The 25,925-nt window shown below is 37.8% G+C and overlaps 3 protein-coding genes across 5 annotated transcripts in view; 1 reads left to right on the top strand and 2 right to left on the bottom strand.

Annotated features, from left to right (window-relative positions):
* LOC131430682 (ras-related and estrogen-regulated growth inhibitor-like protein) overlaps positions 1 to 10,163 on the top strand; it is a 48,319-nt gene extending 38,156 nt beyond the window's left edge. The window contains exons 3-5 of the mRNA XM_058595833.1: positions 146 to 459; positions 5,936 to 6,104; positions 6,168 to 10,163. Coding sequence (XP_058451816.1) covers positions 146 to 459; positions 5,936 to 6,104; positions 6,168 to 6,310 — 626 coding nt within the window. The 3' untranslated portion in view covers positions 6,311 to 10,163. The remainder of the gene's footprint in view (positions 1 to 145; positions 460 to 5,935; positions 6,105 to 6,167) is intronic.
* Positions 10,164 to 10,245: 82 nt separating this feature from the next.
* LOC131430681 (phospholipase A2 group XV-like) lies at positions 10,246 to 19,438 on the bottom strand. 3 transcript variants are annotated; one of them, XM_058595829.1, is made up of 6 exons: positions 18,962 to 19,438; positions 15,654 to 16,028; positions 15,171 to 15,570; positions 14,987 to 15,109; positions 14,830 to 14,924; positions 10,246 to 10,858 (listed from the first exon to the last, which is right to left on the bottom strand). In XM_058595829.1, exons 1-6 carry the CDS (start codon positions 19,116 to 19,118, stop codon positions 10,617 to 10,619), a joined length of 1,392 nt encoding a protein of 463 aa, XP_058451812.1. In that variant the 5' UTR covers positions 19,119 to 19,438; the 3' UTR covers positions 10,246 to 10,616. The 3 variants fall into 3 exon arrangements, with proteins under 3 accessions (XP_058451812.1, XP_058451815.1, XP_058451814.1); XM_058595832.1 differs by lacking the exon at positions 10,246 to 10,858 and adding an exon at positions 11,256 to 11,569 and having other exon boundaries at positions 18,962 to 19,436; XM_058595831.1 differs by lacking the exon at positions 10,246 to 10,858 and having other exon boundaries at positions 14,521 to 14,924; positions 18,962 to 19,435.
* A 1,612-nt stretch (positions 19,439 to 21,050) lies between these two features.
* Positions 21,051 to 23,391, bottom strand: LOC131430680 (protein-associating with the carboxyl-terminal domain of ezrin). Its single transcript, XM_058595828.1, has 2 exons — positions 22,105 to 23,391; positions 21,051 to 22,054 (listed from the first exon to the last, which is right to left on the bottom strand). Exons 1-2 carry the CDS (start codon positions 23,236 to 23,238, stop codon positions 21,155 to 21,157), a joined length of 2,034 nt encoding a protein of 677 aa, XP_058451811.1. The 5' UTR covers positions 23,239 to 23,391; the 3' UTR covers positions 21,051 to 21,154.
* Between the last annotated feature and the right edge of the window lie 2,534 nt (positions 23,392 to 25,925).

Here is a 25,925-nt window from a genome sequence, read left to right as displayed (position 1 = left end):
ATCCGTCCATTTTCAATTTCCCCGAAGAATATACATACATACATACATACTTGCACATACACACATTGGCACGTTCATCCTTATGAACATATTCACACGATGTATTTTGAGCTGATTGCATGTTTCTTGTGTGGTATCTTTGCAGCCCTCACCGTGCGATACCTGACACGGAGGTTCATTGGCGAATACCGCTCCAACACGGACCTGCTCTACAAACAGACGGTGACCCTTGATAGCGGTGTGCTCGATGTGGAGATAGTGGACATCTCGGCTGAGAACGAAAATGATTTCCCCATAGAGCAGATCCAGTGGGCGGACGCATGTCTCATCGTGTACAGCATCACGGACCGGGCCAGCTACGAATATGCTCAGCGGTCATTGGCCGAACTGCGGCAACTGCAAAATTCACCCTCGGCCTATCTGATCGGGAACAAGGCTGATCTGGACCACTTGCGAGAGGTGAGTTGCACGTTCGCTACCCGTGGCGAACGGAATTGTGATGGGGTCTGATTCATTTTTATGTAGACCAAGGCAACCAGATTGAGCAGGGAAATGAGTTATTCCCATCCAAAACAAGTCGTTTGGAGTCGCAATGTGAAAACATGTTTTTACTGCTGCTCAGTACAGTAAAGTACTGCCGTCTCCACCACAGGAACTTGTTATGGAGTGGATCAGTACTGCATTTGATTCCGTCCCGTAATGGTACATAGTTCAGAGCGAAACAACACTTTTCTTTGTTAACATTTATAATACTACTACGACCTTGGTATGAATATTCAAGTTACGAAAATTAAACGGCTACATATCCGACATTAGACTAACCTCTGTTTCCGTTCTAACGACCGCCTTGCCTCGTACCTCGACCTGAATTCACCGCAGACAAATTGATCTCTTCCTTAGCTTCCATCTTTCTCTTCCTTACCCGGCAAGGAGAAGCTCCACGGTTTATTCGATACAGGAATTGTGCCAACATGATGATGCATTGCACTTTCATGAATGAACGAAATTTACCATTGGCGCCGGTCTAATGAGCTGACTTTGCAGTAAGCGAATGGGAAACCATGTGGTTTGTTTTCTAAGCCGATGGAAATTCCACAAACAATTATTCAAGCGAATATTCATTACAATGATGACTAGTTGACTCATAAATAAGAAAAGCTGTAAGTACACATAAGATGATTATCAGCGATGTCATCATCAGTGTCAGCATTTTATCACTTACCACTTATTTACCGAAACACAAGGAATTGTGTCAGGTTATTTTTCTTCGAACGTGTATATTCAAATGAACTATTGAGATTTGATGCCACTATTAATTAGGAAAAATAATCGCTACCCGTCACTAGCACCAGCTCGGGCAGGTCAGTCAGTCGGTTGGGAAAAACGCGCTTGTAAGAGAATATGAAACTTGCTACATACCGCACACGGCTTGCTTAGATGGGGCAGACTTTGCCGCTTCGGGCGTGTTTGTGGGTCAACTAATTCGGACAAGTAGAGAACGGCTTAGTTCAATTTCCCAAGCGATTCTTGGTTTCTCCGTACTTTCCTGCACAGCGTGAGAAATGAGTCTGAAAGTGCTGACAGGCAGTACTTGTACCCGTTAACCAAAATTAATTATTATTGCAGTCGTAATGACCGCACTGCACTACGAGTGGCTGATGGCGATTTAGTGATGCCTGACTACCGATTGTTTGCAAAGAATCGACCAACGGTTTGACCTACATTTTTCGTCCAATGGTAGTCAGAATTATGTGGCATGAATTTAAGGCAGATTACTGGGTTTATAATTTACCTTCGCGAACTGGTGAACTTCGATAGTGTCGATATTTTATTGCACTGTTGAATCAGTATCTAAATATTCCCAGTTCCTACGGCAACCAATCCCATGTGAATTATAGAGCAATTTTTATTTTTAGCATCAATCATCCGCCGTAAATCATATTTCCATCAATCGTTGCTAGCTGAAAATTCCGAGCATGAAAATCAAGTGTAGACAACTCGTGGACTGGAACCAAAACTCACCCCAGGTTCGTCTGGAATCATAACTCGGGCAACCTTCCAAATCCATTAAGTGGTGGCAGAGGTCATTCGTTCGTTTTTTTTCTCTGGTGTAATTTATGCACGAAAGCAGACACTTGATTCCATAACTGGATTCAATCCAGTCGAGATGGAATATTGGAATATTTTCAGAGTTATAAATGTTCTCAAAATAAGTCCTTCCTGGATGCCTTGGAAGATGTTTTTTTCATCGATGCTCTAGTTCATATTTTTAGAACAATAAAAAAATAGAATCAAATGAACTGGCATGCTCCTGCAGGTGTTTTCTCATGCTAATTATTAATTAAATCAAACATAACTACAACTTGCACACCGAAATACTAGTATCTTTATCTGTTACTATTTCGTAATTTTAGTATATTACGTATATTAGTGGGGTAATAATAAAGATTTTTCAATATAGTGAAATTAAATGGATTTTTTTCTTTCAAAGCTATTTAGTTCATTCCACTAACCTCTCAGTAAAGCAATTTTTAAAATGACTGTGATTGATTAATTAGTAACGTATTTCGCGTTATCAGTTTAGTGAAACAGCAAAAAAAACGATATATTGTTTCAATGTCCGACAAGTGCAATGAATCATCGAAACTGTCGGACATTGAAGTAATAAGTTGTTTTCGATGTTTTACAAGACTGATAAGGCGAATATCGGCATCAAATTATATTATATATGATTCATTAGGCAAAATGCCATGAATTGTATTGGTGACGAAATTCCTCATGCAAGTAAATTCATAGAGACGTAATTTTGTGCATTAGTGGAATGAGTTAAATCTGCGTCGAACATATTCAACATTGGATGAAGAGTCGTAAATTTACACGAAACAGTCCCTCAAAATGTATTAGAATGCATAAACTATATATAAAATAAAAGACGCTTGTATATGTTTGGCTCAAAAGTCGTAGCTAATTGTATCTAAGTATGAAACATACAATATCATTTGCGAAGAATGTGGAAATTCCTTTTCCATTTGTAAATAAATTATGTTATTTTCAACCCCTGAGCACACTATGAGCAATTGAAGTTCGATAGATTCCACTAAAGATTTTTTTATTCTGTGAGCTTTTTTCATTTGTTCCCTTTTATTCATTGAAAATCTACAAAAGCACTACTAAAATACTAAATATTTTTATATTTATTACAAAAGAATCAGAAACTATGTCGAATATTTGTTTGTAACCAAATTCGATTACATTCGACAGATTTGAATCATAAAAAAGAAAAAAAAGTCTTAATTGAATATAAAAAACGTGATTAATCCGTCACTATTTATGGTACTTCCATGGTATGAATTTTAAAAACTCATCATCCTGTAATTCCAGAATCGAATAAAATTAACCAATTTTGTATGGGACTATAAGTCCTTTAATTTGAATTAATGTGTTTCACATATCATCCTGTGGTTCCGCAGTCAGAAGTCGGATCCAAACGTAATTCAGGAACCTTGTTTGAGAGTATACTACTTTTCATATGAATCTATGTTTGTAGAAAACAGTTTAGCCATCTCCGAGAAAATTGAGTGAAATTATTCGTGACACACACATTTGCTGATCTCGACGAACTGAGTCGAATTGTATCTGAGAGTTATGTTCTTCTAGCATTTATTACTGTAAGTAATTTAAATCAAAATAATTATGATATTACTTTCAACTTGAAAATGCTGCCATCATCTAGTTTACATGTCATACTCGAACGATTACGTTGCCAAAAACGAATTGTGCTGAAATCGGTCCGAGGCAAAATGCCATGAAAAAAGATGCTGTACACAGTGTTTTTGGTACTTATAAACAATTGTATGTAACAGTATACAAAATCGTGTTTTATTTGGCTCCGAAACAGCGCTTTATCATCAAACGCATAAAACTCCTACTACTGGAATAAGGCGAAAAGTCGTTTACACAAAAATATCGATACCTCCGTTAAAAATAAACGGATTTTGACAATCTATGGCTTGTTGGATAGGTATTACCGTGCGGAATCTAAGTCTGAAAATATATTTTGTTTTTAAGGTCAAATGGGACAGATACTTTCAAAAAACAGTAAATTTTAACATAAAACTTAGTATAATTCAAAAAGTAAACATCCGATCTCAAAACCATTCAATAGCGTTCAGGGTGATGGAGAGACCTTTCATTTGCGACTAGTTTGATCAAAATCGGTCCAGCCATCTCTGAGATCTCGACCTCTTTGTTGACAACACACATTCAAACACACACATACACACACGGACATTTGCTCAGTTCGTCGAGCCGAATCGATTGGTATATGACATTCGGCCTCGGAAAATTTTTCTAAAGTTCGAGCGAATTACCTATTTTATATACATAAAAAAAGGTAAACAAAATGGGTTAAAATGTTTTGACACTCCGCCTTTGACTAATTAGTGCTCTAGCAGTTTATATTGAACTGCAAGCGTAACTTAGCATTAGCAAATCAATATAGGGTTAAAGAGAGAGTTCAATAGTAGGGGTTAGGGCGTAAAAGCCTTTTCCCTCCCGCACAGGCATGGTTAAATCATTTGAGAATTTCATGATATACCCACATGAACTGTTTAAAATCTTCATTGATTAATTTTACTTTCACTTATGTTTATTCAGTGATGTTGATGATATTTATCTCGGAAAAAAATTGCATTTCACGGATTACTTTCATCCATTGTTGTGACATCATGCGGATTGTTGCATCAAGGGAAAAATTGTTCATTTTTCGAATCGCCTCATCAATTCGAATCGAGTATCAATCTAAAAACAAAAATATTTTGTGTGTAGTCCTGAAGTGATGATAGAGTTGAACGTTTTAAATAAGATATTGACGCAGAAAAAGACATTGTAGAATTTCAACCGGTATAAAATTATACTCTAGTTTTTCGGTTCTACTAAAATAGTCCAGCATTATTCGGCAAGTTATAGATTATTTGATTACGTCAAATCTGACAACATCATCATATAGTTGAGAATTTTAATGGTATTCGTACTCAGAACACTTTGTCCTGTTGGTAATGGTAATGGTAACTTTTGATAATGGCTATTGCGAACCCTAGGACGAATTTCGCGGTGGGCGTGAAGTGAATGTGAAAGTGGAAGTGAGAACGGTAATAAGGGCCGCCTTATTGACATCGTTTCATTAGAATAACATAGAACCCTAAACTCGAAATTCGTTTGCAATATTTTTTTTTGGGGGAAAATGAGAAAAACGAACCGCCGAAGAAGAACCCTTCCTCATCTCGAAAATGTGAGAATAAATGACTTTTTGACCATTCAAAAAGCCTTGGTATTACATTCCTGTAGTGGAATTTGACCTTCTGTTTCAACAGACTTCGCATCCGATTCAGAGTGTACAGAACTATTGCATGGCTAGTGCTACGACTCTACTGACACTACGAATCCTTTCATGTTGGGGCTCGAACATACGACAATTGGTTTGTAAGATCAGTGCCCTATGCATTGAACCACCAACCCGGGACAATTTTGACCATTCAACACATTCGGTTTGATAAACTATCCGTCCGTTTTCCCGGTCCGTGTTTTAGTTCCCAATGACTTGTTCTAATTCTAATTCCCATACGTCAAAAACAAATTGCTTGGTTAACCTTTTTAGGACAACTAAAGAAACGGTTGATGGTTTCAAAACGCTTGTTCGGAGTGAGAAAAGTGCTTCGGAAATTGGTTCGAGCACAAGCAAAATGTTTTAATCTTCATGGAGAATACATTGGAAACAATAAACCCATTTTGAGCAACAGCTCTTTGTTTTTAATTATTTAACCTCAAAATTTATTGAGCACCACTCATTAATGCCTGAGTCATACAAAACATCCAAATCTTTTAATCAAATTTAAACAGAATATTTCTAACCAGTATGCTTTTTATCTTTTTGCAGGTTCAAGAAACGGAAGGCGCTACTCTAGCCGCCTCTCATGCAATTGGCTTCTGCGAAGTATCAGTCGCTGACAATTCCCCTGCCTTGTACAAAGCATTCGAACGACTGCTAGCCGAATCCAGGGCTCGTCCTGTCAAGCCCAGGAAGTTTTCCGTTAGCAAAATGTTCGGTATGTCTTTCACTTTCGGACGGTACGGATAGTGCATATACTAATTTCTGTCGTTTCTATTAGGAACCCTCATCGGCAACAATGGCGCCCGGCAACCTTCGACGGCGGTTAGCCAAGGTACGGTGGTACCGTGCCATAAGGGTGAACTGCACAAAACGCGGGTGATGAAACGGCGACAAGCATTCACTGCGACTGCTTCGCTATGACCGACATCGACAACGACCGAGGAAAGCAGTTAAATTGATATTTTTCATTCGCCCTGCTCCCGAAAATACGATAGTGCGACGTACTCGACGGCATCTCTGACTCGTAGCTGCAGCATCCATCGGAGTATCGACAGCATAGATCTTCATTGACTGACTACGTTATATTGGTGCATTCGGCGTTGGAATTCGGTTTAACGTGACAATCGAGAGAACCGGACTCATCACCAGAGGGAAATTAATGCAAATGTGATTTAAATTTAGCATTCTCTACACGACCAAGAAACATCACACGGACTAAAACACAAATCGCACACGATAACATATACTCACGTGTCCAACTAGACGGAATCACAGAATTTCTTACTTGTATGTACCACTTTATCGTTTTAGATAGAGTGATCAGTAGATAACCAGTTAACGTGTATGATGATGATTACGTGTTTCATATTTTTAGCAAGAGATCTGATTGAAAAAAATCTGTTAAATTTAGTTAAAATCGTTCAGCTAGCTTCTTCCTGTGGAGGCATGTGGAAGACCTATCCTGATAGACACTCCACTAAGCCAGCGGGAATTTTCCACAGTCATTAAAAATACCGATGTTCCACCTTGCGCTTCTTATCTAGTAATAATGACTGAACGCATCCCCGGTGGGCATCGTTTCGTGCTTTGTTTGTCTTCCGGTTAATTGATAGTTGTTTTGCTGCCAGTGAACGCCGGCCGACCGACACACCTCTTCTTCGAGCACGTTTGATTGGTGGTTGGTTCCCAGTCAGTGGAAAATTTTCCCTCTAGTTGTCGCCCGTGTCGCGACGGTTTGAGGTTTGAGGTATTTAAGCAAATCTCAGCATTCATCGAGCGCATCCTTCGTTTGCCGATCATACCGGTGGAAAGTGGATTCAACGCTGTAAATAAGTGCAGCATGTGTTGCTTTCCCGTATGCGCCGCCATTCGACGGGGTGTGCACGAACTTATGGATAACCAATCATTTTATAATAGGCAGCATTGTGGGAGGACTCCCAGACCTCCTGGCTGATTTCTATAACATTTTCGTCAAAATTGCAAAAGTACTCTCAGGAAAGTAGTAATCCCCAAACAATAGTCAATTAAATAATTCAATCGTGTGCACGCGCTTCTAATCTCTCCTGACTTCGAAGACAAACAGGTCTTACCATAAACTGAGCCAAGTTTGAGCATACACACATGGTTGTGAAAACACGCAACGGTGCCTTATTGATTTTCATGGATTGAATTACTTTTTGCTCCGCTGGAACGTGTTTAGCTACTGTATTAAATGTTCGGTAGATGGTTGCGGAGTGTTATAAAAAGTAAATACAATAAATAAGGTTATGTGTTTCGTTCGAGCATTGCTATTGCGTTTTGCCTTACGTCGCGATTTGATTTCTGCGACTATTTGCGCCTATAATTCAATTAAAACACTTCCACAAAATAATTCTTCGTATAGTGGATGACGCATTTGGTAAGCAAGACTGCCTACATGGAACTCATTGGACTCTTTCACACTGAGGTTTTTTCCCGAATGTCCGCATTTTTTTCCAAATCCCAGCAAAACTGTCGAGAGTACAGCAAACTATGAAACCACGAAAATTCTCGATATATTTCTAATCTGATAATTTTATAGGTACTGTGCGCGTAATACATTACTGATATTTTCTTCGTTTTTTTGGAAGTATCGGTAGTCATGCATATGAGTTATCAATTTAATGATTTACACAAAAGTATGAAAGAAGCTTTGATTTCGTAGGAAAAGTAGGAAAAACAGTTTGGTTCCTTGAAAAGTAACTGTTACCATTCTCAAGCTCGTCAGGTTTAATAAACATTTGGACGATGGAAAATCAGGATTGGGCTACAACAAAAATAAAGGTTCAATAACACATATTGGAATCCAATAGATAACACCTTACCATCGTTCCTAACAGTACGATACGTATTGGTATATTCGGATGCAGTTTTAAGCTGCATCTGATCCCACATGCAAGCAATACCACTGACATTTAGCACATTCCATTTCAAAAACTGCACTTGTTAACGTCACAGTTTTGAGCTGAAGCAGAATGATTACTTCGATGATTTACCGAACTGAGGTAAATTGATATTTATGATGATATTAATTTACTGAGGTCGATAAACTGACCGATTGCTTGTAACCACGGTATTGAACAACCCCGTATACCGGTATAACTCTTTGAATAACCGAGAATTCAGAAATAATCAAATGAATATTTCGGTAAATTCTATTATTGCCGAAATTTTAGTGATATTTCGTTCTACCGTACTATTTTTCCGAGATCGAAATTAAGCTTAAAGTGGTTTGACTATTGAAGTTATTAATATTTACAATGTGACATGCATTGGAAAATTTAAGAAAATTTTGCCATTTATTAGAATGACGAAATGGCAGAAATTTAGGCATACGAGATTTTGCATAGATACTTAGGCTGTGGACCATTTCGCAAATAATTTTAACTTCTGATTAGAATCTGACAGTCGAGTAGTTTCTTACCCCATTGTCCAAAACAACCCTGCACGAGAAATGTTTTGGTTCGATTTGCGGTAATTGAACTGCGAATAAGCCACAACAAAATTTGTATTAAATTTCCCAACGAAAGTGTCAGTAAAATCAGAAGTTGCGGTATTTCAATAATCTTGATTCACAAGCACTGAACAACAGATTAAAATAGTTATCGTGAAAATATGTATTTTACATTATAAAAAATACATCTTTCAGAGAGGAGACTTATAACCATTTTGGAAAACTTTAGACGGTGATGTGAAATTCGTTCACTTTTAAAATTTCCCTTATTTCACTCGTAGACTTAACGGGGAAGCATCTAATAGAAACATGTGAGTTCTCAGTTTTGTCATATAGCTTTCAACATGACTCGTGACAAACCTAATAAAAGTGCCTTGAGTTTTCACACGAGTAGAACAGTTAGTAGAATTTATTCACAATTGCACTTTTTAGTCATTATTTAAATGGTAAATAAAAAAAGTATTTGGAAAAAACTTGTTTAATTTGAACATCAATTCAGCATTGCAGATCTCTTGCGGGAAATAACAAAATTGTCAAATATTTAATTTTGATCCGTAATTTTTAAACCACTTTTCTCTCCACACAAAATCAAAATATGCTTACTTATAGCTTACTCAAATAAATAGCTGTGGATATGATGGGAAAAACTTTAGGATAAACTAAATACTCCCAGTATTTAATGCTCAATAGATCGTAACACCTGAGAGCTACATGTAAAATGTACCACTCGTATAATAATTAACTAAAACCTAATCAAATCGTTTGGTCTCAATTTTTGGTGGAATTTTCATCCGCTACAAAATAATTGATTTTGCAGCTATTCGAGTAACAAAAATAGTCAAATATCAAATAAGGCTGTGAGTACAAATAAGTCCAATTTTGTGTGCACGAAGTCGATTGAATACAGTAAAACCAACTATTTGTACGATTTAATAACTCAACGATCTACAAAACAGCCTAAGATGTATGGTGTTACATGTTCGTATATTAACTTTTCAACATCAGAATTTTCTTTCCAAGAAATCTAGGGATTGTCGAGCTACATTTTGAGATACAATTTACATTTCAATTAGGCGTTTACAGTGAAAATTAGTCAAACAAAAAACAAATTTTTAAATAGTAGATTTCAAGGGAAGAATTTCATACATATTTTTTATTTAAATTAGGTAATAGCTATAGGCTGAATCAAACAACAGTTTTTGGATTATTCCGCAACATGAAATATTACTGAATTAAAGGCCCACACTCTACATCGTATTATTAGGAATAATTACTTTTTAAGCATTACAGTGTAAAGGAATAGGTTTCGATTTAGCATATAATAAATTATCTAGAATTGTTCAGAAACTGTGTGTGTATGTGTATTATATCACAAAAGGCATTTTATTTTGTTTCAAACATATAGACTTTAGTGTTGACCTCTCGGGAAAGCAAAGGCATGTTTTAAACAATATGCGTTATGTCCCAGGAAGTGCACAAAGTCAAACAATGCGACATATTTCAGGAAGTGCTGAGGCCTATCGTTTGTTGCCTAATTATGGTCGGAATGCATCGGTGAATCAACGTATCGTGAGTGGTACACGCAGTTAATTGTGTTTTAAGATGTTAAATACAATAAATGTTAAATTCCGCCTCACTCGTGTTGTTGTTCAGTCATGGCACATGCCGACTACCAATTGTTTTGTTTTATAATAAATTTTTTATTCTGGCCTTTTTGCGTAAAAGCTTTACGTGGTCGATTGGCTTACATTTTTGTTAAACAATTTTTGTTTTGCTTTTGGATCTCGTTGTCACCCTTTTTCTAGGGGGAGATGAGTTTCCATTTCCATACAACGAGGATCGGGGGTCACTTTGTCCGCGGCTTATCTCATCATCCATTGCTTCATCGTCGGTGTTATGTATGATTTCCGTTTTCTTTTCGTTTTCCTTGTTGATCGTAGTCTTGGGCTCGTTGAGAGTTTCTGTAGATGCGCCTTGTTGTACATTGGATGCAGTTGCTGGTTGGTTGGAGGGTAAGTTGTTAACTGCAGCTGGTGTACTTTGTTCTATAGGGGATGATGATGGATTTGTTGAAGGGTGGGGTGTACTGGGGTTGCTTGCACACTTAAATTTTTTAGCTGAGTCTCGGCAAAAAAATGCCGAGATTCGCACAGCTGAGGAATCAGTAATAATCTCGGCAAAAATTAAAATTACTGAACTTCTCGGTAGCCTCAAATTTTAAAAACGTCAAATATTGCCGAAATCGTCAGCAGAAAATTTACTGTGTGTTCAGTTAAACTTTCACTGAGTATTCAGTAACGCAATGAAAAAAAAAAGCAAAACGAAAAAATTAATTACTGAATTATCAGTAATTAAAAAGTTAACCGATTAATTTAGTTCGTGATTTGTCAACATTATAAACAGGCCGTTTGGGATCAGAAATTCATTTTATTTACACTTAAAGGAGACTTACAAATTTGTTGCCGGTAGTCCTAAAAGGCCTCTACCTGAAAACAAGTGGCATAAAATATTTTTTAAAAATTGTCGGAAGGCTCGCATTCAATACCGAATACTGTATAAGCCATGCAAAGATCATTAAATGTTGACAGTATTCCCGGTCCCGCGGGAATTACTACATCTTTCCAAATTAGAGAGCAGTCTCCTTCGCCAAATTCCTCAGACATGACTACTAATAGTGACGCTTCCGGATGCGGCCACTTTGAGTCGAGCTGAAAATATGAAAATAAAAATAGGTTTTTATATATTGAGTTAACTTCCAAAAATTCGATGATAACTTCACGACAATAGAAATAAGCAATAGAATTTGCTTTCTATATAAAAAAGAATGTGTTGCTATCGTACTCACTGAATAGATCGTAGATTCTTACGTCTTCCTTACTAACAGTTTCTAAAATATCAATTTTTTCACTAGAAAATTTCACCAGAAAATAACCGCGCAATGCGAAGCAAAAATGTAACACGGCAAGAAATAACAGCTGACGTGCTGAATTTCGGCAAAAGCTAGCGCATATTCCGAAATCTCGGCAAACGTAACTGCTGATGTCGGCATATCTGTTGTTTACTGATAAATTCAGCAAGCAATTATGCCAAATTTTGGCAAAATGAAGCATTTTACCGGAGTATCAGTTAATGCATTTAACGAAGTTCAGAAACATGCGTATTGATTACTGAGTAATCAGCAAAGTTAGGTGTTGCCGATCAGTTTCGGCATTTTATTATGCCGAGCTCAAGAAATGGTTTTAAGTGTGTGGGGTTGGTGTGAAGGCAGCACCGTTGTCCTTTGGTGTGGTTGTCTCCTTATCCAATTTACCACATGGCTTACCGTAGTGAACAGCTTTTTGGCAATATTGACATGTGGCCATCGGATTGTCATAGGTAACAAGTGATTTGCACGGAATTCTTGTATCCTGACCGAAAGTCACATAAGAATGTATATGCCTCTTCAAGCGCATGCGTAACAAACGTACGCCATTTAGAATACCGGAGAAAAAGTTCTTCCACTTTTCTTTTTCGATAGATAGAATCTCTCCGTATTGGGACATAGTTTTGCGAATATAAGAATCGGTGACGCTTGAGGGAAGATCATGCACACGCACTTCTACTGGAATGTTGTACTTAATGTTCTCGTGCTCCACATAGTGTACATTGTTATTGTCTTTTGCGAATTGAATTGTATCCAACTTTTTATAAAACTGGATGTAAACCACATTATTTGTCTTATTGCATTGAAGTAAATGCACACGTTTAATCTCAATATGCATTTGCTCCTTAAGCAAACCTTCTAGTTCTCGTATAGAAGGTCGAATTTTGCACTGCCTGAAGTCAACAACAATTGTATTCTTTCGTGTCGGCGGTAGCTTTTGTTCGTTTGATTCACTCATTTCGAGGTCGTTCTATTGTTCACTACATAATACTGTACTTGGTTTCTTCCGTCCTGAACGTAGGCGGTTTTGTTGTATCGACTGACTGACTGAATGAGATGTGAAAGCGATCTGACCAATTGTTCGACTTTGGATTTGAGCCCCGGAAAGCCTTGTATTATGTATTATTCGGCTAAGCTCGACATGATTAGAAACTATCTGAGTATGCACCTTGTTACGCCCTCAATTTTCTCGGAGATGACTGAAACAATTTCAACGATTTTACACTCGTTTAGAAAATACTATTGGGGTTTCTTATCGTTTCGCCATCGGCATATCAGTGTTTATACCTCGGAGCAATATCCCAAAAGTGTTACATACGTAGTGTAAGCATTGCGTTCGCATGGTCATTTGAAATTGAACTCCTAGGTGGCAATTTGTACTGTCGATGAGCCGAAAGTGAAACGAAAAAAAATGTAACAAGATTTGCTTCTTGCACAAACCGGTCACTCTTCCGGCATACTGATTTTAGTAATTCCTGTTTAAGTTTGTACCGATATCAGTGGGATATAGCAGCCATAGCGAAAACAGGCAAGCAATTATGTTCAATGGTTTGTTCGCACTAGCAACTCCACCCTGGAACAAAGCTATCTATTGTGGGGTACTTTGTGTCCACGGGCTTCTAAAGGGTGATTTTTTAAGAGCTTGAGAACTTTTTTAAACAATAAAACGCATAAAATTTGCAAAATCTCATCGGTTTTTTATTTTAAACGTTAGATTGGTACATGACATTTACTTTTTGAAGATAATTTCATTTAAATGTTGGCCGCGGCTGCGTCTTAGGTGGTCCATTCGGAAAGTCCAATTTTGGGCAACTTTTTCGAGCATTTCGGCCGGAATAGCCCGAATTTCTTCGGAAATGTTGTCTTCCAAAGCTGGAATAGTTACTGGCTTATTTCTGTAGACTTTAGACTTGACGTAGCCCCACAAAAAATAGTCTAAAGGCGTCAAATCGCATGATCTTGGTGGCCAACTTACCGGTCCATTTCTTGAGATGAATTGTTCTCCGAAGTTTTCCCTCAAAATGGCCATAGAATCGCGAGCTGTGTGGCATGTAGCGCCATCTTGTTGAAACCACATGTCAACCAAGTTCAGTTCTTCCATTTTTGGCAACAAAAAGTTTGTTAGCATCGAACGATAGCGATCGCCATTCACTGTAACGTTGCGTCCAACAGCATCTTTGAAAAAATACGGTCCAATGATTCCACCAGCGTACAAACCACACCAAACAGTGCATTTTTCGGGATGCATGGGCAGTTCTTGAACGGCTTCTGGTTGCTCTTCACTCCAAATGCGGCAATTTTGCTTATTTACGTAGCCATTCAACCAGAAATGAGCCTCATCGCTGAACAAAATTTGTCGATAAAAAAGCGGATTTTCCGAATGGACCACCTAAGACGCAGCCGCGGTCAACATTTAAATGAAATTATCTTCAAAAAGTAAATGTCATGTACCAATCTAACGTTTAAAATAAAGAACCGATGAGATTTTGCAAATTTTATGCGTTTTATTGTTTAAAAAAGTTCTCAAGCTCTTAAAAAATCACCCTTTACAGATCCGGAAATTACAACATTACCTCCTTTCTGGAGTGTGACGAGAGCGTGGTGCAGAAAAAGCTAGAACGACCGTCAAGTGCAGCAGAGGCTAAAGAGGAACACAGAGGGCTAATTGGCCTCATCGTACCGCGCCTTGGACCGATCAAACGATGATTATACATAATTGTAACATAACACTTGAAAGACGTTTTTCAAAAGAAAATTTGTTTTATTTATATTGTTTTAATGCAAAAACATCCACAATTAGTTACAAAGCACTAATAAAGCTAATAATTTGCTGATGACATTCTAGTGCAATTTTGAAGTCTCATGCTCTCTATTTGGATACGACAGAAATATTGAACTAATTCAAACGCATTTAGTATTTATCGTACATCAGCACTTTAACAATACTATCCAAAACGCCTAAATCGGCTAGAATAGCCATGTGGTCGGCACGTGGGAATTCTCGCATATAAATTGGTTTCTTCTGTTGATTTGTCCAGTACTTACAAGCCTCCAGTGAAAGTCGGTTGACTGTTCCGTCACCGTCACCGTACATCAATGTGGGTTTTCCACTTAAGTCGTACGACTTTTCATAGTTGAGACTGAAGTTAAAAAAAAAATAAGCGATGGTTAACAACAAACTGATAGACATGATCAGAATTACCTTTCAACGGTGTTGAGGCCTGTTCCATACAGACAATGTATTTCAACTCCGGGAGCTGTGAAGTTCATCGAGTAAGACACAGTGTCTTTTCGCATTTCCCAACCGTCTGAGTAGTCAATGTCCCTGTGATAAAAATAAAGTATTATTTCCATTACAGCTGAGTTAAATTCTATCATTGGCATACTTGAAGAATTCTTCCATTTGTTCCATGGTGTAATTTCTCGACATCGATCGCGCTATCACATAATTGGGCTTCCAGAGGATTGGATTTGGCAACATCCATGCCAATGACGGATTGGTAATTTGTTCTGCTCGCAATACTTTACCGCTCAGTGCGAATGCACCGAGATCATCACCAACAGCGAAACATTTAATAGCTTTGACACTGCCTCCCCAAGCTCCGGCAAGAGAAATAACCCTGCGTATATATTGATCTTTCCATTTCTGAGTTTGCATTTGCAAAAACAGAAGCGTCATAGGTGCACCCATGCTATGCACAATGAATGTGATCGGTGTGTCCTTGTTCAGAGTGTAAGTCTCTTCAACCAGATGTTTCAGCTTGACAAACCAATCTTGGTTTTCGTCTGTGAAGTAATATAAATTGCATTGATACACTTTTGTAAGCAGTAGTAGTAGTAGTAGTAGTAGTGTAAAACAAACTACTCACTCGGTCCTTTTCGAAAGTCGTACGGGGCTCCTCGTATGGAGACATCTCGCTTATATCCATTCTGGACCAGAGCATTGCCAATATTAACGAAATATGCTCCAACCGTAGCATGGGATGGATCGATCCACTCAACAGTTTCCGATGAACCAAAGCCGGGTATGCGTGTTTCTACTCCCGGGGAGTTTTGGGTTTTCCTCGTAGTGCTATTGTAGACCAGTCGCATATTGTCAATCCAACAGTCGATGATTAGCGGTAACAGAAGTTCCTTGTTTAGCCAAAGATTGAAATACGTGCTGCTGGTTTTCTGGCAGTAGAAATGTACAGTGTCCGGTTTGTTTATGATGGCATCCATCTGGCTACCGCCATCTCCCGGAACTGGTGATTATTTAGAATAAAATGATGAAATGGTGAAACATAGTAAATTTTTTACATATAATCTTATTATTGCATTTTATGAACTGTGAAGGTTCAAATCCTATAGGCGATACTTTTTCGCATTTTTTTTGTATATTTCACTGATTCATTCATTTTTATATTGCTTCTCCATATGTTGATCGTTGGCAGTGATTAGTGCAAAATTGAGTTCAAGACGTCAAGCGCCTTGCTGACGAGATGTGGATGAACGTAAGAGGAGTGGAATTAGATGGAGGAGTTTCTCGAGTGTTAGTTTAAATTAGCTTACAAACAAACCCAAGGTTGTTGAAATCAGTTCCGCCAACTCTGAGAAAATTTAGCGCTAAAAAACAACGCGCTTATATATGCAGACGACATAAAAGTACCCATGAAAATTACAAATATCAACGACGCTGTAATATTCCAGAACGAAATTAATCTTTTTTAAACTTGGTGTAGCAAAAGTCTTCTGCAACTCAATGTAAAGAAATGTAACTCAATATATTTTAGTAGTAAAAATGAAACCCATTTGGGAAATCAAATGATAGAAAATGTAAAATTTAACGAGATTTAAGCGTAATCTTAGACTCCAAGCTCACATTCGTGAAACATTATAATACAACAATTAATAAAGCAATTAGTATGCTGGGCTTTATAAAACGCTTCAGTCATATCTTTCAAGATCCATATGCAATCAAAATACTATGTAACAGTTCGACTGAAAAGTTCGTATCGTTAAATAGAAACACACATTTTTTTGCCAAAATTCGTTTTTATTATTCAACATAATTGCCATCAGAGGCGATACAGCGATTATAGCGATCTTCCAACTATCTTCCAGCTATCTCGATCAACTTCACTTTACGGTAATTGAAAATCATTTTGTGGATTTTTTTCACGTTTTCATCGGTAACAGCCTCTTTTGGACGTCCACTGCGTTCATCGTCTTCGGTGCTCATATGACCAGTACGAAATTTTGCAAACCACTTACGAATTGTTGCTTAGCCCGGTGCAGAGTCTGGATAACACTCATCAAGCCATTTTTTGGTATCGGCGGCACTTGTTTTCATCAAAAAGTAGTGTTTCATCAACACACGAAATTCCTTTTTTCCATTTTTTTCACAATAACAAAAGTAGCTTCACTCAAAATGCAATATCTCACAAACTAATAATCAGACAGCTGTCAAATTTATACACGTATCTTTTGAAGGTTGGTACTAACTGAAAATGGTATGGATTGAATTCTAGTGGCGCCCTCTCATAGAAACGATACGAACTTTTCAGCCGATCTGTTAGTACATATGTCAGACCCTTTTTGGAATATTGCAGCCTAGTATGGATTCTATTTAATATTATCCACGAAGCACGCATTGAATCGATCCAGATACAATTTTTTATATGCACTTCGTAAATTAAACTGGGTCTCATTTCCTCTTCCATCATATGAAACACGTTGCATGCTCAAATGCAATATTCAAACACTTAGAAAATGCCGTGACCTTGCAATACTTTATTTTATCAGGGACAGTATTTCTCAACCTTCATTATTATCGCAATTAAATTTTTATTTACAATATTTGATAAAAAATAATAGAACAACTTAAGAAAAAAATAGTCCAGTCAATCGAATAATGCGCCACTACAATCAATACTACGAGCATAAGTAAACGTTGTAAACCATTTATATGTAGTCTACATTTGTTGGACAAATAAGTAAATAAATAATTAAACTGTGGAATATGAAATTCCCTTCCGGTGAGTGTATGGATGATATTATTAGATATGAATTCATAGAGTTACTATAGCCAGAAGCGATATAACTATGGGAGAGGTAGTAAGAAACGACAAAAATTGGATATATTTCGAGAACGCTAAAAAACCATAGGCCAGGAAACATCAAGTGCTGAACCGAACCGATTTGAAAAAAGGACAATGTTATTTGCGTGGTGGGATCAGAAGGGAGTGTAGTCTACGAGAGTTTGAAACCCGATGAAACAGTTAATACAAGCCACTACCGCCAACAAAAAATCAATTTGAACAACACATCAATCGAAAAACGGCCAGAATGGACTCGAAGACACGACAATATTATTCTGCAGCATAACAACGTGCCTGAACATTCAGCAAAAGGAACCATTTCTACGCTTGGTTAGAAACCCTGGTATCTGGTACCTTCTGATTGTAACATATTTTCATCGATGGGACACGGTTTTCGGTACGGGAATCATCGGCGGAATCAAGCGCTTTGCTAAATGCCGGGGATATTTGCAACCAAGTATCGACTCGACTCAAGAAATCCAATATGCCAAATGTCGGTAGAAAATGATAGAATGTGACGTTATGTTAGTACGAATTGTACCGATAAGATCTACTCATTCATGATCTAATCTACCTCGTATGACTCACAGATACTATTCTTTATATACATACATCCTTAAAGCGATCATGACATTGATTATAAACGACAGTACATGGCGCGATGTCAATCTAGTGAATTGAAAGCAGTATACATAAGGCGCTTCGTGACGCAAAAGTAGGCCAAACGCAATCGTACGAAGCTCGTCTGATCACTTACGTATTATCATACAAAAAAAATATTATGAATAAGATCAAGTGTTTGCTTGGGGTCAGTGTATTTAATAATATAGACAAATGTAGCTTTGTTTGAAACCGTAAATATCATTCTACAGTGCGAATATAATAAACATGTTTACATAAACTAGTGCAAGACTTGTGTAAACATTGTAATTCACCTAATTTTAATAATTCAGTGTCTCAAAGCTGTAAAATTCAACCATATATTATGCATGCTCTTGTGTTCAATGATCAAAATATTTGTATAAAATTCCACTCTCAGTAATTTAATTGACCGACTATTACCAACTGTAGAAACCTTTGAACCAACGATAACTTACCAAAAATTACCGGAGAAAGTTTCCTTTCATACTGAAATTCATTCCTTCGGCGAAGCTTGCTTTTGAGATTTTTGATAAACTTGACACCATCGCCAAAAACAGTTCCATGAACAGTAGAAATTACTATCAGTAACACAAACACGGGAATTAGCTTCATGCTGTTTTCTAGCAAATCGTATTTAAAACCGATCGATAGACAGTCCAACGAAACATTCGCTATAATCAAACACCAAACACCTACTGCTACCACGGACGACCGTACGAGGGAAACTAATGGCGATGTCTTATTCCTCTGCCATATGCCGGATTGATGATTACTTTCTTAACTTGTTGGAAGGCCGTTTTGGTAATACAAAGTAAATAGGATGTATGAAAATTAATTTGATAACACAATGAGAGGTCAGTCAGTCTTTGCTTTTCGATCAGGAAATCCGTGGTTAGACTATGTTCCTTTTGTTTACATTCTCGATTGTCTGAAAATGAGAGAAGTTTCTCGTATTTTTTTAGTTACTTTCTCCCGCGGTATCAGTGATGCCAATGTTTCGGTAAGTTTACAATCTCGCTAACTTATTAAGGCATCTTACACGAGGACCAGCAATGTCATTATTGCCATGTAATGTCACTTTCAATGAACTTGTAAGAGCAGTAATGATGAAATCTCCATAAGCGGACCTTTCACGATAATTAAAAGTGTCATTTCTAAAAAATAATATCATTTTAATGAACGTAATGACAAGTCCTCCATGCAAATTTGGAATATCATTACTTAGTGATCATTAAAAATGACATTATTAATTCTCGCGTAAGGGCCGCTATAAAAATTTGGAATGTCATTACCTAGTAATCATTAAAATTGACAGTACTCGTTCTCGTGTTAGAGCTCCTATTTGTCAATCCTAGTGCAAGCAAGAATAAGCATAATCGGTTTGCTTTGATGCATGTGCTGCCTAAATCTCACTGTCGCTGCTTCCTAACTAAGGTAAATGTATCTAACCTAGGACAGGACCTAACAACTGGCTCCATTTTTACAAAGAATATGCATATTTCGATTTTACGTTTCGCTTACAGTTCATCAGTTCGTCAGCAGTTTATGTTGAACTGCTAACGCCACCTAACGGTTCAACATAAACCACTGAGTAGACATAAAGTTAATGCTATTTACATTTACACTTTTAGCACCAAAGTGCCTATAGACATGGCACAACGTGCCGAAAGAAATGAAACTATGTGACGGCGTACAGGCCGTCAACAGATTGTAGTTATTTAGGTATTTTAATACCGCAATGAGCTTCGAAACGTAAAATAGAAATTAGTTATATGCATTTACCACACAACCGGTACCCTTGCGGTCCAAAACCCCTAAATAACTACAATCTGGTGACGGTCAGTACTCCGTCACATAGTGCCATTAGTATGACTCAACCGCAACCGGTCTAATGAGCATGAGTTTTCCTGAATCCAAAATACGCACTATTCCCTTATAAAATTCGTCCATGCATTCATCTGCTTTTATAATTTTCGGCGGTCATCAGTGAACCCAAGTACACGAACTCGTCAACCATCTCGATGTCGTTGCCGTCTATCAATATTCGTGATAGGAAGCATCTGACGTATGTTTCCACCATCTTCTCAAAAATACGTCTCACAATATCAACGTCGTCAGCGAAGCCGAACAGAACTTTTGGAAAATCGTACCGTCCGTGCCGATCCTTGCTTTTCGAAACACACTTTCTAAAGCAATATTAAACAAAAGAGAAGAGAGTTAATCACCTTACCGTAGCCCTCGAGGGGACTCGAGATTCGTAGCTACTCGAGTGCTCTATTCATCGATGCTTCGATCAATTTCATCAGTTTATTCGGAAACCGCCTTCGTGCATAATCTGCCATAGTTGTTCGAAGTCAACAGTTTAACTTTGAAAATTCGCACAAAAAAACGCGTGTCTTTGGAAATCTGCCCAAAAACCGCGTAAAAAAGATCTTAGTGTATATTGAATACCAACAGTACAGTATACCAACTGACTTTATACCAAAAGTTGTTGTGCTAAACGGGATAGAAGCAAATTAAAACAAGACATACATTAAAACACCGTTGTTGAATTTATGCTTTATTGTTATCCTTCAGAGTAGGTGCGTTCAAATTATCTAACAGGCATTCAGTTTCTGATATAAAGGGACACATCACATCTATTCCGCTCACCACACCCCTTCTTCGTCATCCCATCCATCTTCATTAGTCTCAAGATTTTCCACTTTGACATCAAATCTGCTAACATCAACGGTAACCAGTGGAACATCTATTTCATCAACTAATCTTGCTGGTTGATCACTATTTGCTTTCACCATTGTTAAATCAGTAGTTTCAACTCTGTCTTCATCGTTGATCATCAATACATTTGCTTTTTGAATAATCGGTTCCATATCTTTGAAAAAATCAAACTCATTTTCGGCTGGCTCGATTTTTTTCAATGTCTGTGTTTTTATATCCATGTTCTCTATACTATCCGTTTGAGACGTTTGTCTTTTAACTTTAGACGAATTTGAATTTTGTTCTTCCTTACTAGATATTATTGTACTTATGGAACCATCATGGGCAGTTATGAGTTCGTTAATGTTTTCATCTTTCGATGCCTCAGTTGCCTGGTCAGCATTTATCAAATGATTTGCAGAGTGCTCGTTCACATCATTCTCCCAGTCGCTCCATTCATCCACCTCCAGCTCTACATCACTATTGGTGTGATAAATATCTTCGCCTTCAGGAGACAATCGTTCCGGCATGTAATTAAAACCGATCCCTGCTTGCATAATCGATGAAAATGAAACACTAGTGTCTGCTGTATTCACTCCTCCTCCTGCTCCTCCAGGAACAGGACTCCCTGATAAAAATTCGCAAGAACCAATGACAGGAGTTATAGATCGAACACCACTCCATGGCATTGTCTGGTCTGGGACTCCTTGTGGTCTACCATCGGCGAAAATTTTGCTCCGATTTCCTCCGATAACTACAGCAGATCCTAGTATCGGGACTAAATCTGCCAAGCACAAAAGCGTTTTAGCGACTAAAACATCGTTGGTGTCTTTGATTCCTAGTAATAACTGCAAAACAGAATATTATACTAAAGCTAGTAAAGTAATAGTGTACTAACTTGTGGTAAAATGTGTTCCTTCAAATCTTCCTTACTGAAGAAATCGACATAGGCCGGGAAGTATTCCAACAACGTTAGACGAATCTGAGCATCTTGTACGCAGAAGACCTTTTTGATTTTGGGAATTATATATGCGGAAAAGATTTTGGCCGTAAATAGTCCCGCCGATAGGTCGTCCGATTTCGGCCTTAAAATAAACGGTGTTACACATAACTGTGCAGTTGTATCAAGGAGTACAATTCGTGATAACAGCAATGAACCCATTTGTTCTGCCACGGTTTCCGGATCGAACGTTCGCAGTCGATCGGCTAATCCCGTAAAAAACTCCTGTTTTGCCTGTGGACCTTTCAGAGGAAGCTCAGTAAGGAATGAATGAATTAGAATAAAATCGTGATTAAACAACGGATGGAGTAAAACAGCTGAAAGCTTCGGCCGCATTGAAACATTCGCATGCTTTAAGTGCGTTCCACAGTAGGTTTTGAAATCATCCACGGCAGGAATGTTACTATCGGTTTTGTTATGCAAGATCTCCTCGCACATTACAGCGAATGCAAATTGCTCTATTCCTTGGCCTTTATTCTTCAGCTCTTCTGAATCAATTGCCTTCGAATAGCGATAAGACTGTGACTTCTCTAGCAAATTTAAATTAAAATCTCCACCGGCCCAAAGATGCTCAAATCCTGCTAATCTCCAAGCTCCATCTTCGGTCACGTAAACTGATGATATGCTGATGCTCAGATGTCGTACGTTCGCTTGCTCCAAAAGGAAAATTATAGCACATAGAACATTTCTCAAGCCCAGACAAATCTGCACATCGCTTGTAATGTTTAAACAAGTTGCCAATGGGCGACATCGTTCTGTGGCCAGCATTTTCAGAGAGCCTTTATTCCACGAAGCAATATACTTCAATATATTCGGGTGTCGGTAAATTTTCAGATTTTTAATGGCTCTTTCTAGTGGATTTTGATTGGTCCAAAATTGGCCTGTAACCAACGTTTCGCCTTGAAAAATCGAAAACAACGACGTGCTTGCCTCCGTCGGAATTTCTCCATTGTATAAGGACCAATAGTCAGTCACTTGTATAGCCTTTCGACTGATTTCCAGTCCTTTCAGCTGCGACTGATCGTTCCCCATAATTATCTTAACAATGATATACGCATATCGATGAAAATTACCGAAAAAAGTGAAAATTGAGAGGTAAATCACTGCACTAATAGCAAGTATTCACAAAATAGGAAGGAAAACATGAACAATATTGCACTTTCTGAATCTAATAAGAATAAGAATAAACTGCAGAGTTCAACTCCGATGTGACGACTTGTCAAATAATGATCGATTATTCCGCAGGGATGCCAGATACAGAAGTTTCAGTTAGATTTGTTTACTGTCACTGCTAACCTCAATCGGATGAACACATTTTTACAGTTCAGCGGTACTGTTTGTAAACAGACTTTTTATGTTTGACTGTTGACAAACGGGTGAGAACGTTCATGGACCGTGAACGCCTCAATAGAGTTTCAAAACTTTTGTGTACGATTTGATAAGGTTCGTTTCAGAAATTTATTAAATAAAAGTGACTAGTTGTGAAGTGTAAAGATAATTGTTTGAGATGGGTTCCTCGATTTTGTTTGAACTTGTTTGTAAACAGTACCACTGAACTGTCAAGGATGAATTCTTGTTCATTTGTGAAGTCACAATAAAAACTCTAATATCAGATGAATTAGCACTTTTCACGACAAATAATACGACTAGCGAAACCATCGATTTTTTTTTTGTTTTTGATTATAGAGGTTTTAACCTTAAGGTAGCGCTTCGCCGTGGTCAGGTCGAAGCGAGACAACTCACTGCTTCCTCTTGCTTTGTCGCCGAAATTCCACCCTAAATTGCAAATTTCTCCAATACTAACCCGATTCACGAAAAATCAAAAACATACGATTGTAGGAAAATAATTTTACTATGCATTTGGCGAAAAATATCAGTTTGAAAGCTTTTCTTTCGCGAGATTTCGTGCGAGTTTTGTTAAATATTTTGTTTTCTTTTTTCCTTTTCTCGCTATAAACAACTCGCATATGTAGGGATGTACTACGTTTTCAACAAAGCATCAAAGCTAGTCGATGAAAATCATTACTGATTTCTGGTTCTACTGAAACATGAATAGAAATTATTTTACAAAGTAGCACACTTACTTACATTTTCTACTCATCTATATATTCAACGTTTACGCAGAGAGAACGGACAACGAAAACAAAAGAAATGTTGTTAGCGTCTACCGCATGTGGCATTTTGCACACCCCAATGCATGCGTTGACATTGTGTGCGTGCGAAAGGATAAGGAAAAACTCATTCATTTTCAAAACTCGCACGAAATCTTTCGATAAGAACGTTTATCAGGCACAATTTATATACGAATCGATAGAAAAATTAATTATCTAGAATCGTATATTCTTGGAATTTCCGTTTTCTTCCCCGTTTTCTCACAATTTTGGGTAAAGTGCGTGAAACCCCGGGATAGGCAGCGAACTCCCGCGACCACGGCGAAGCGCTACCTTAAGGTCATTCGCCTATTCGGATCAGAAAAACTTTCTGACCTTATGTGCGGGGTTGGGAATCGAACCCAGGCGGGCTGCGTGAAAGGTATCGACTTACCCATCACGCTATGCCCGTCCCCTGCATCGATTATTTAATTCTGCAGAAGATAGAGCGATATATCAATTTCTAAAATTAAAAAACAATTTCGTTTTATGGTGACTGATTTCTTCATGATAAAAAATATCTTGCATAATATTTTTAAAGAAATAGCACATGTAGATGTAAATTACTGATTATTTTTTATAATTCAACGGTTATTTTAAGAAGAAATCAAAGTAGCAATCCTCCTGTAGAGGTGCTTCGAGCAGCCCAGAATGGGATCTTGCGTTCGAGCTTCTATACAATGTTAAATCACGAATTTTTACTTGTATGCTTTACATTACATTAACGGATTTTTACTTATATGCTTTACAAAGCTTTTTTGAAAGAGGTTGCTGGAAGCTACCCAAAAACGTCAGAGCACAATCTAAAGATCGATAGTCCCAGGACAAAAGGGCCTAACTGCAAATGAGAGCCTCTCTTTGTTTACTTCCTCTTTTGATTATTACACTGTGATTACATTGTCACAGATAATCTGCACACTTCGACTGCATATAGATGAACAGTCAAGTCGATTTTGACTGCTTGCAGACAACTGCGAACCGATTACACTATGATGCAGTCAAACTGCACAAGTTTGTGCAGATAAACTGGCTAATGTAATCGTACCTTTACGGAGCCCTTATTGCAAATTCGCTAAAGTTTCCAATATAAATCGAAAGCTTGTAGTTTTACCTTGAAGGTTTTGCGAAGAATAAAGCGTGAAATATGAAATCAGTTCGGTAAATCATGCAAGAAAAAGTAAACAAAGAGAACCTGTCATTTGCGGCTAGGCCCTTTTGTCGTGGGACGATCGAGATGGGCAATTCGTTCGCGAACGGTTCAAAAGAACTGGTTCTTTCTAAATAATGGATGATCAATAGTTCTTTTATCGAGAACGGTTGGCCCCTAATTAGAAAGCTTCTTCACGAAACCTCCGTTCAATTTCGTGCAACTGTTTTTTTTGTTGCTCGCTTAACCCAACGGCTCTGAAGAAGTAGGTCTTTCAATAGAACAGTATTGAACGGTTCTTTGATATGAATTGTTTTGCCCATCTCTAGAGCACACCAACAAAGCATCTCAGCCCAGGATAATTTGTTGATTTATAATCAATAGTTGTTTTAAAACACTTGGTTGAAGATAGATCAAATACA

This window comes from Malaya genurostris, chromosome 2 (genome assembly GCF_030247185.1).
Source record: "Malaya genurostris strain Urasoe2022 chromosome 2, Malgen_1.1, whole genome shotgun sequence".
NCBI classification, from domain to species: domain Eukaryota; kingdom Metazoa; phylum Arthropoda; class Insecta; order Diptera; family Culicidae; genus Malaya; species Malaya genurostris.
Note: the sequence above shows the minus strand (reverse complement) of the source record. Positions and strands in the feature narration are given on the sequence as shown.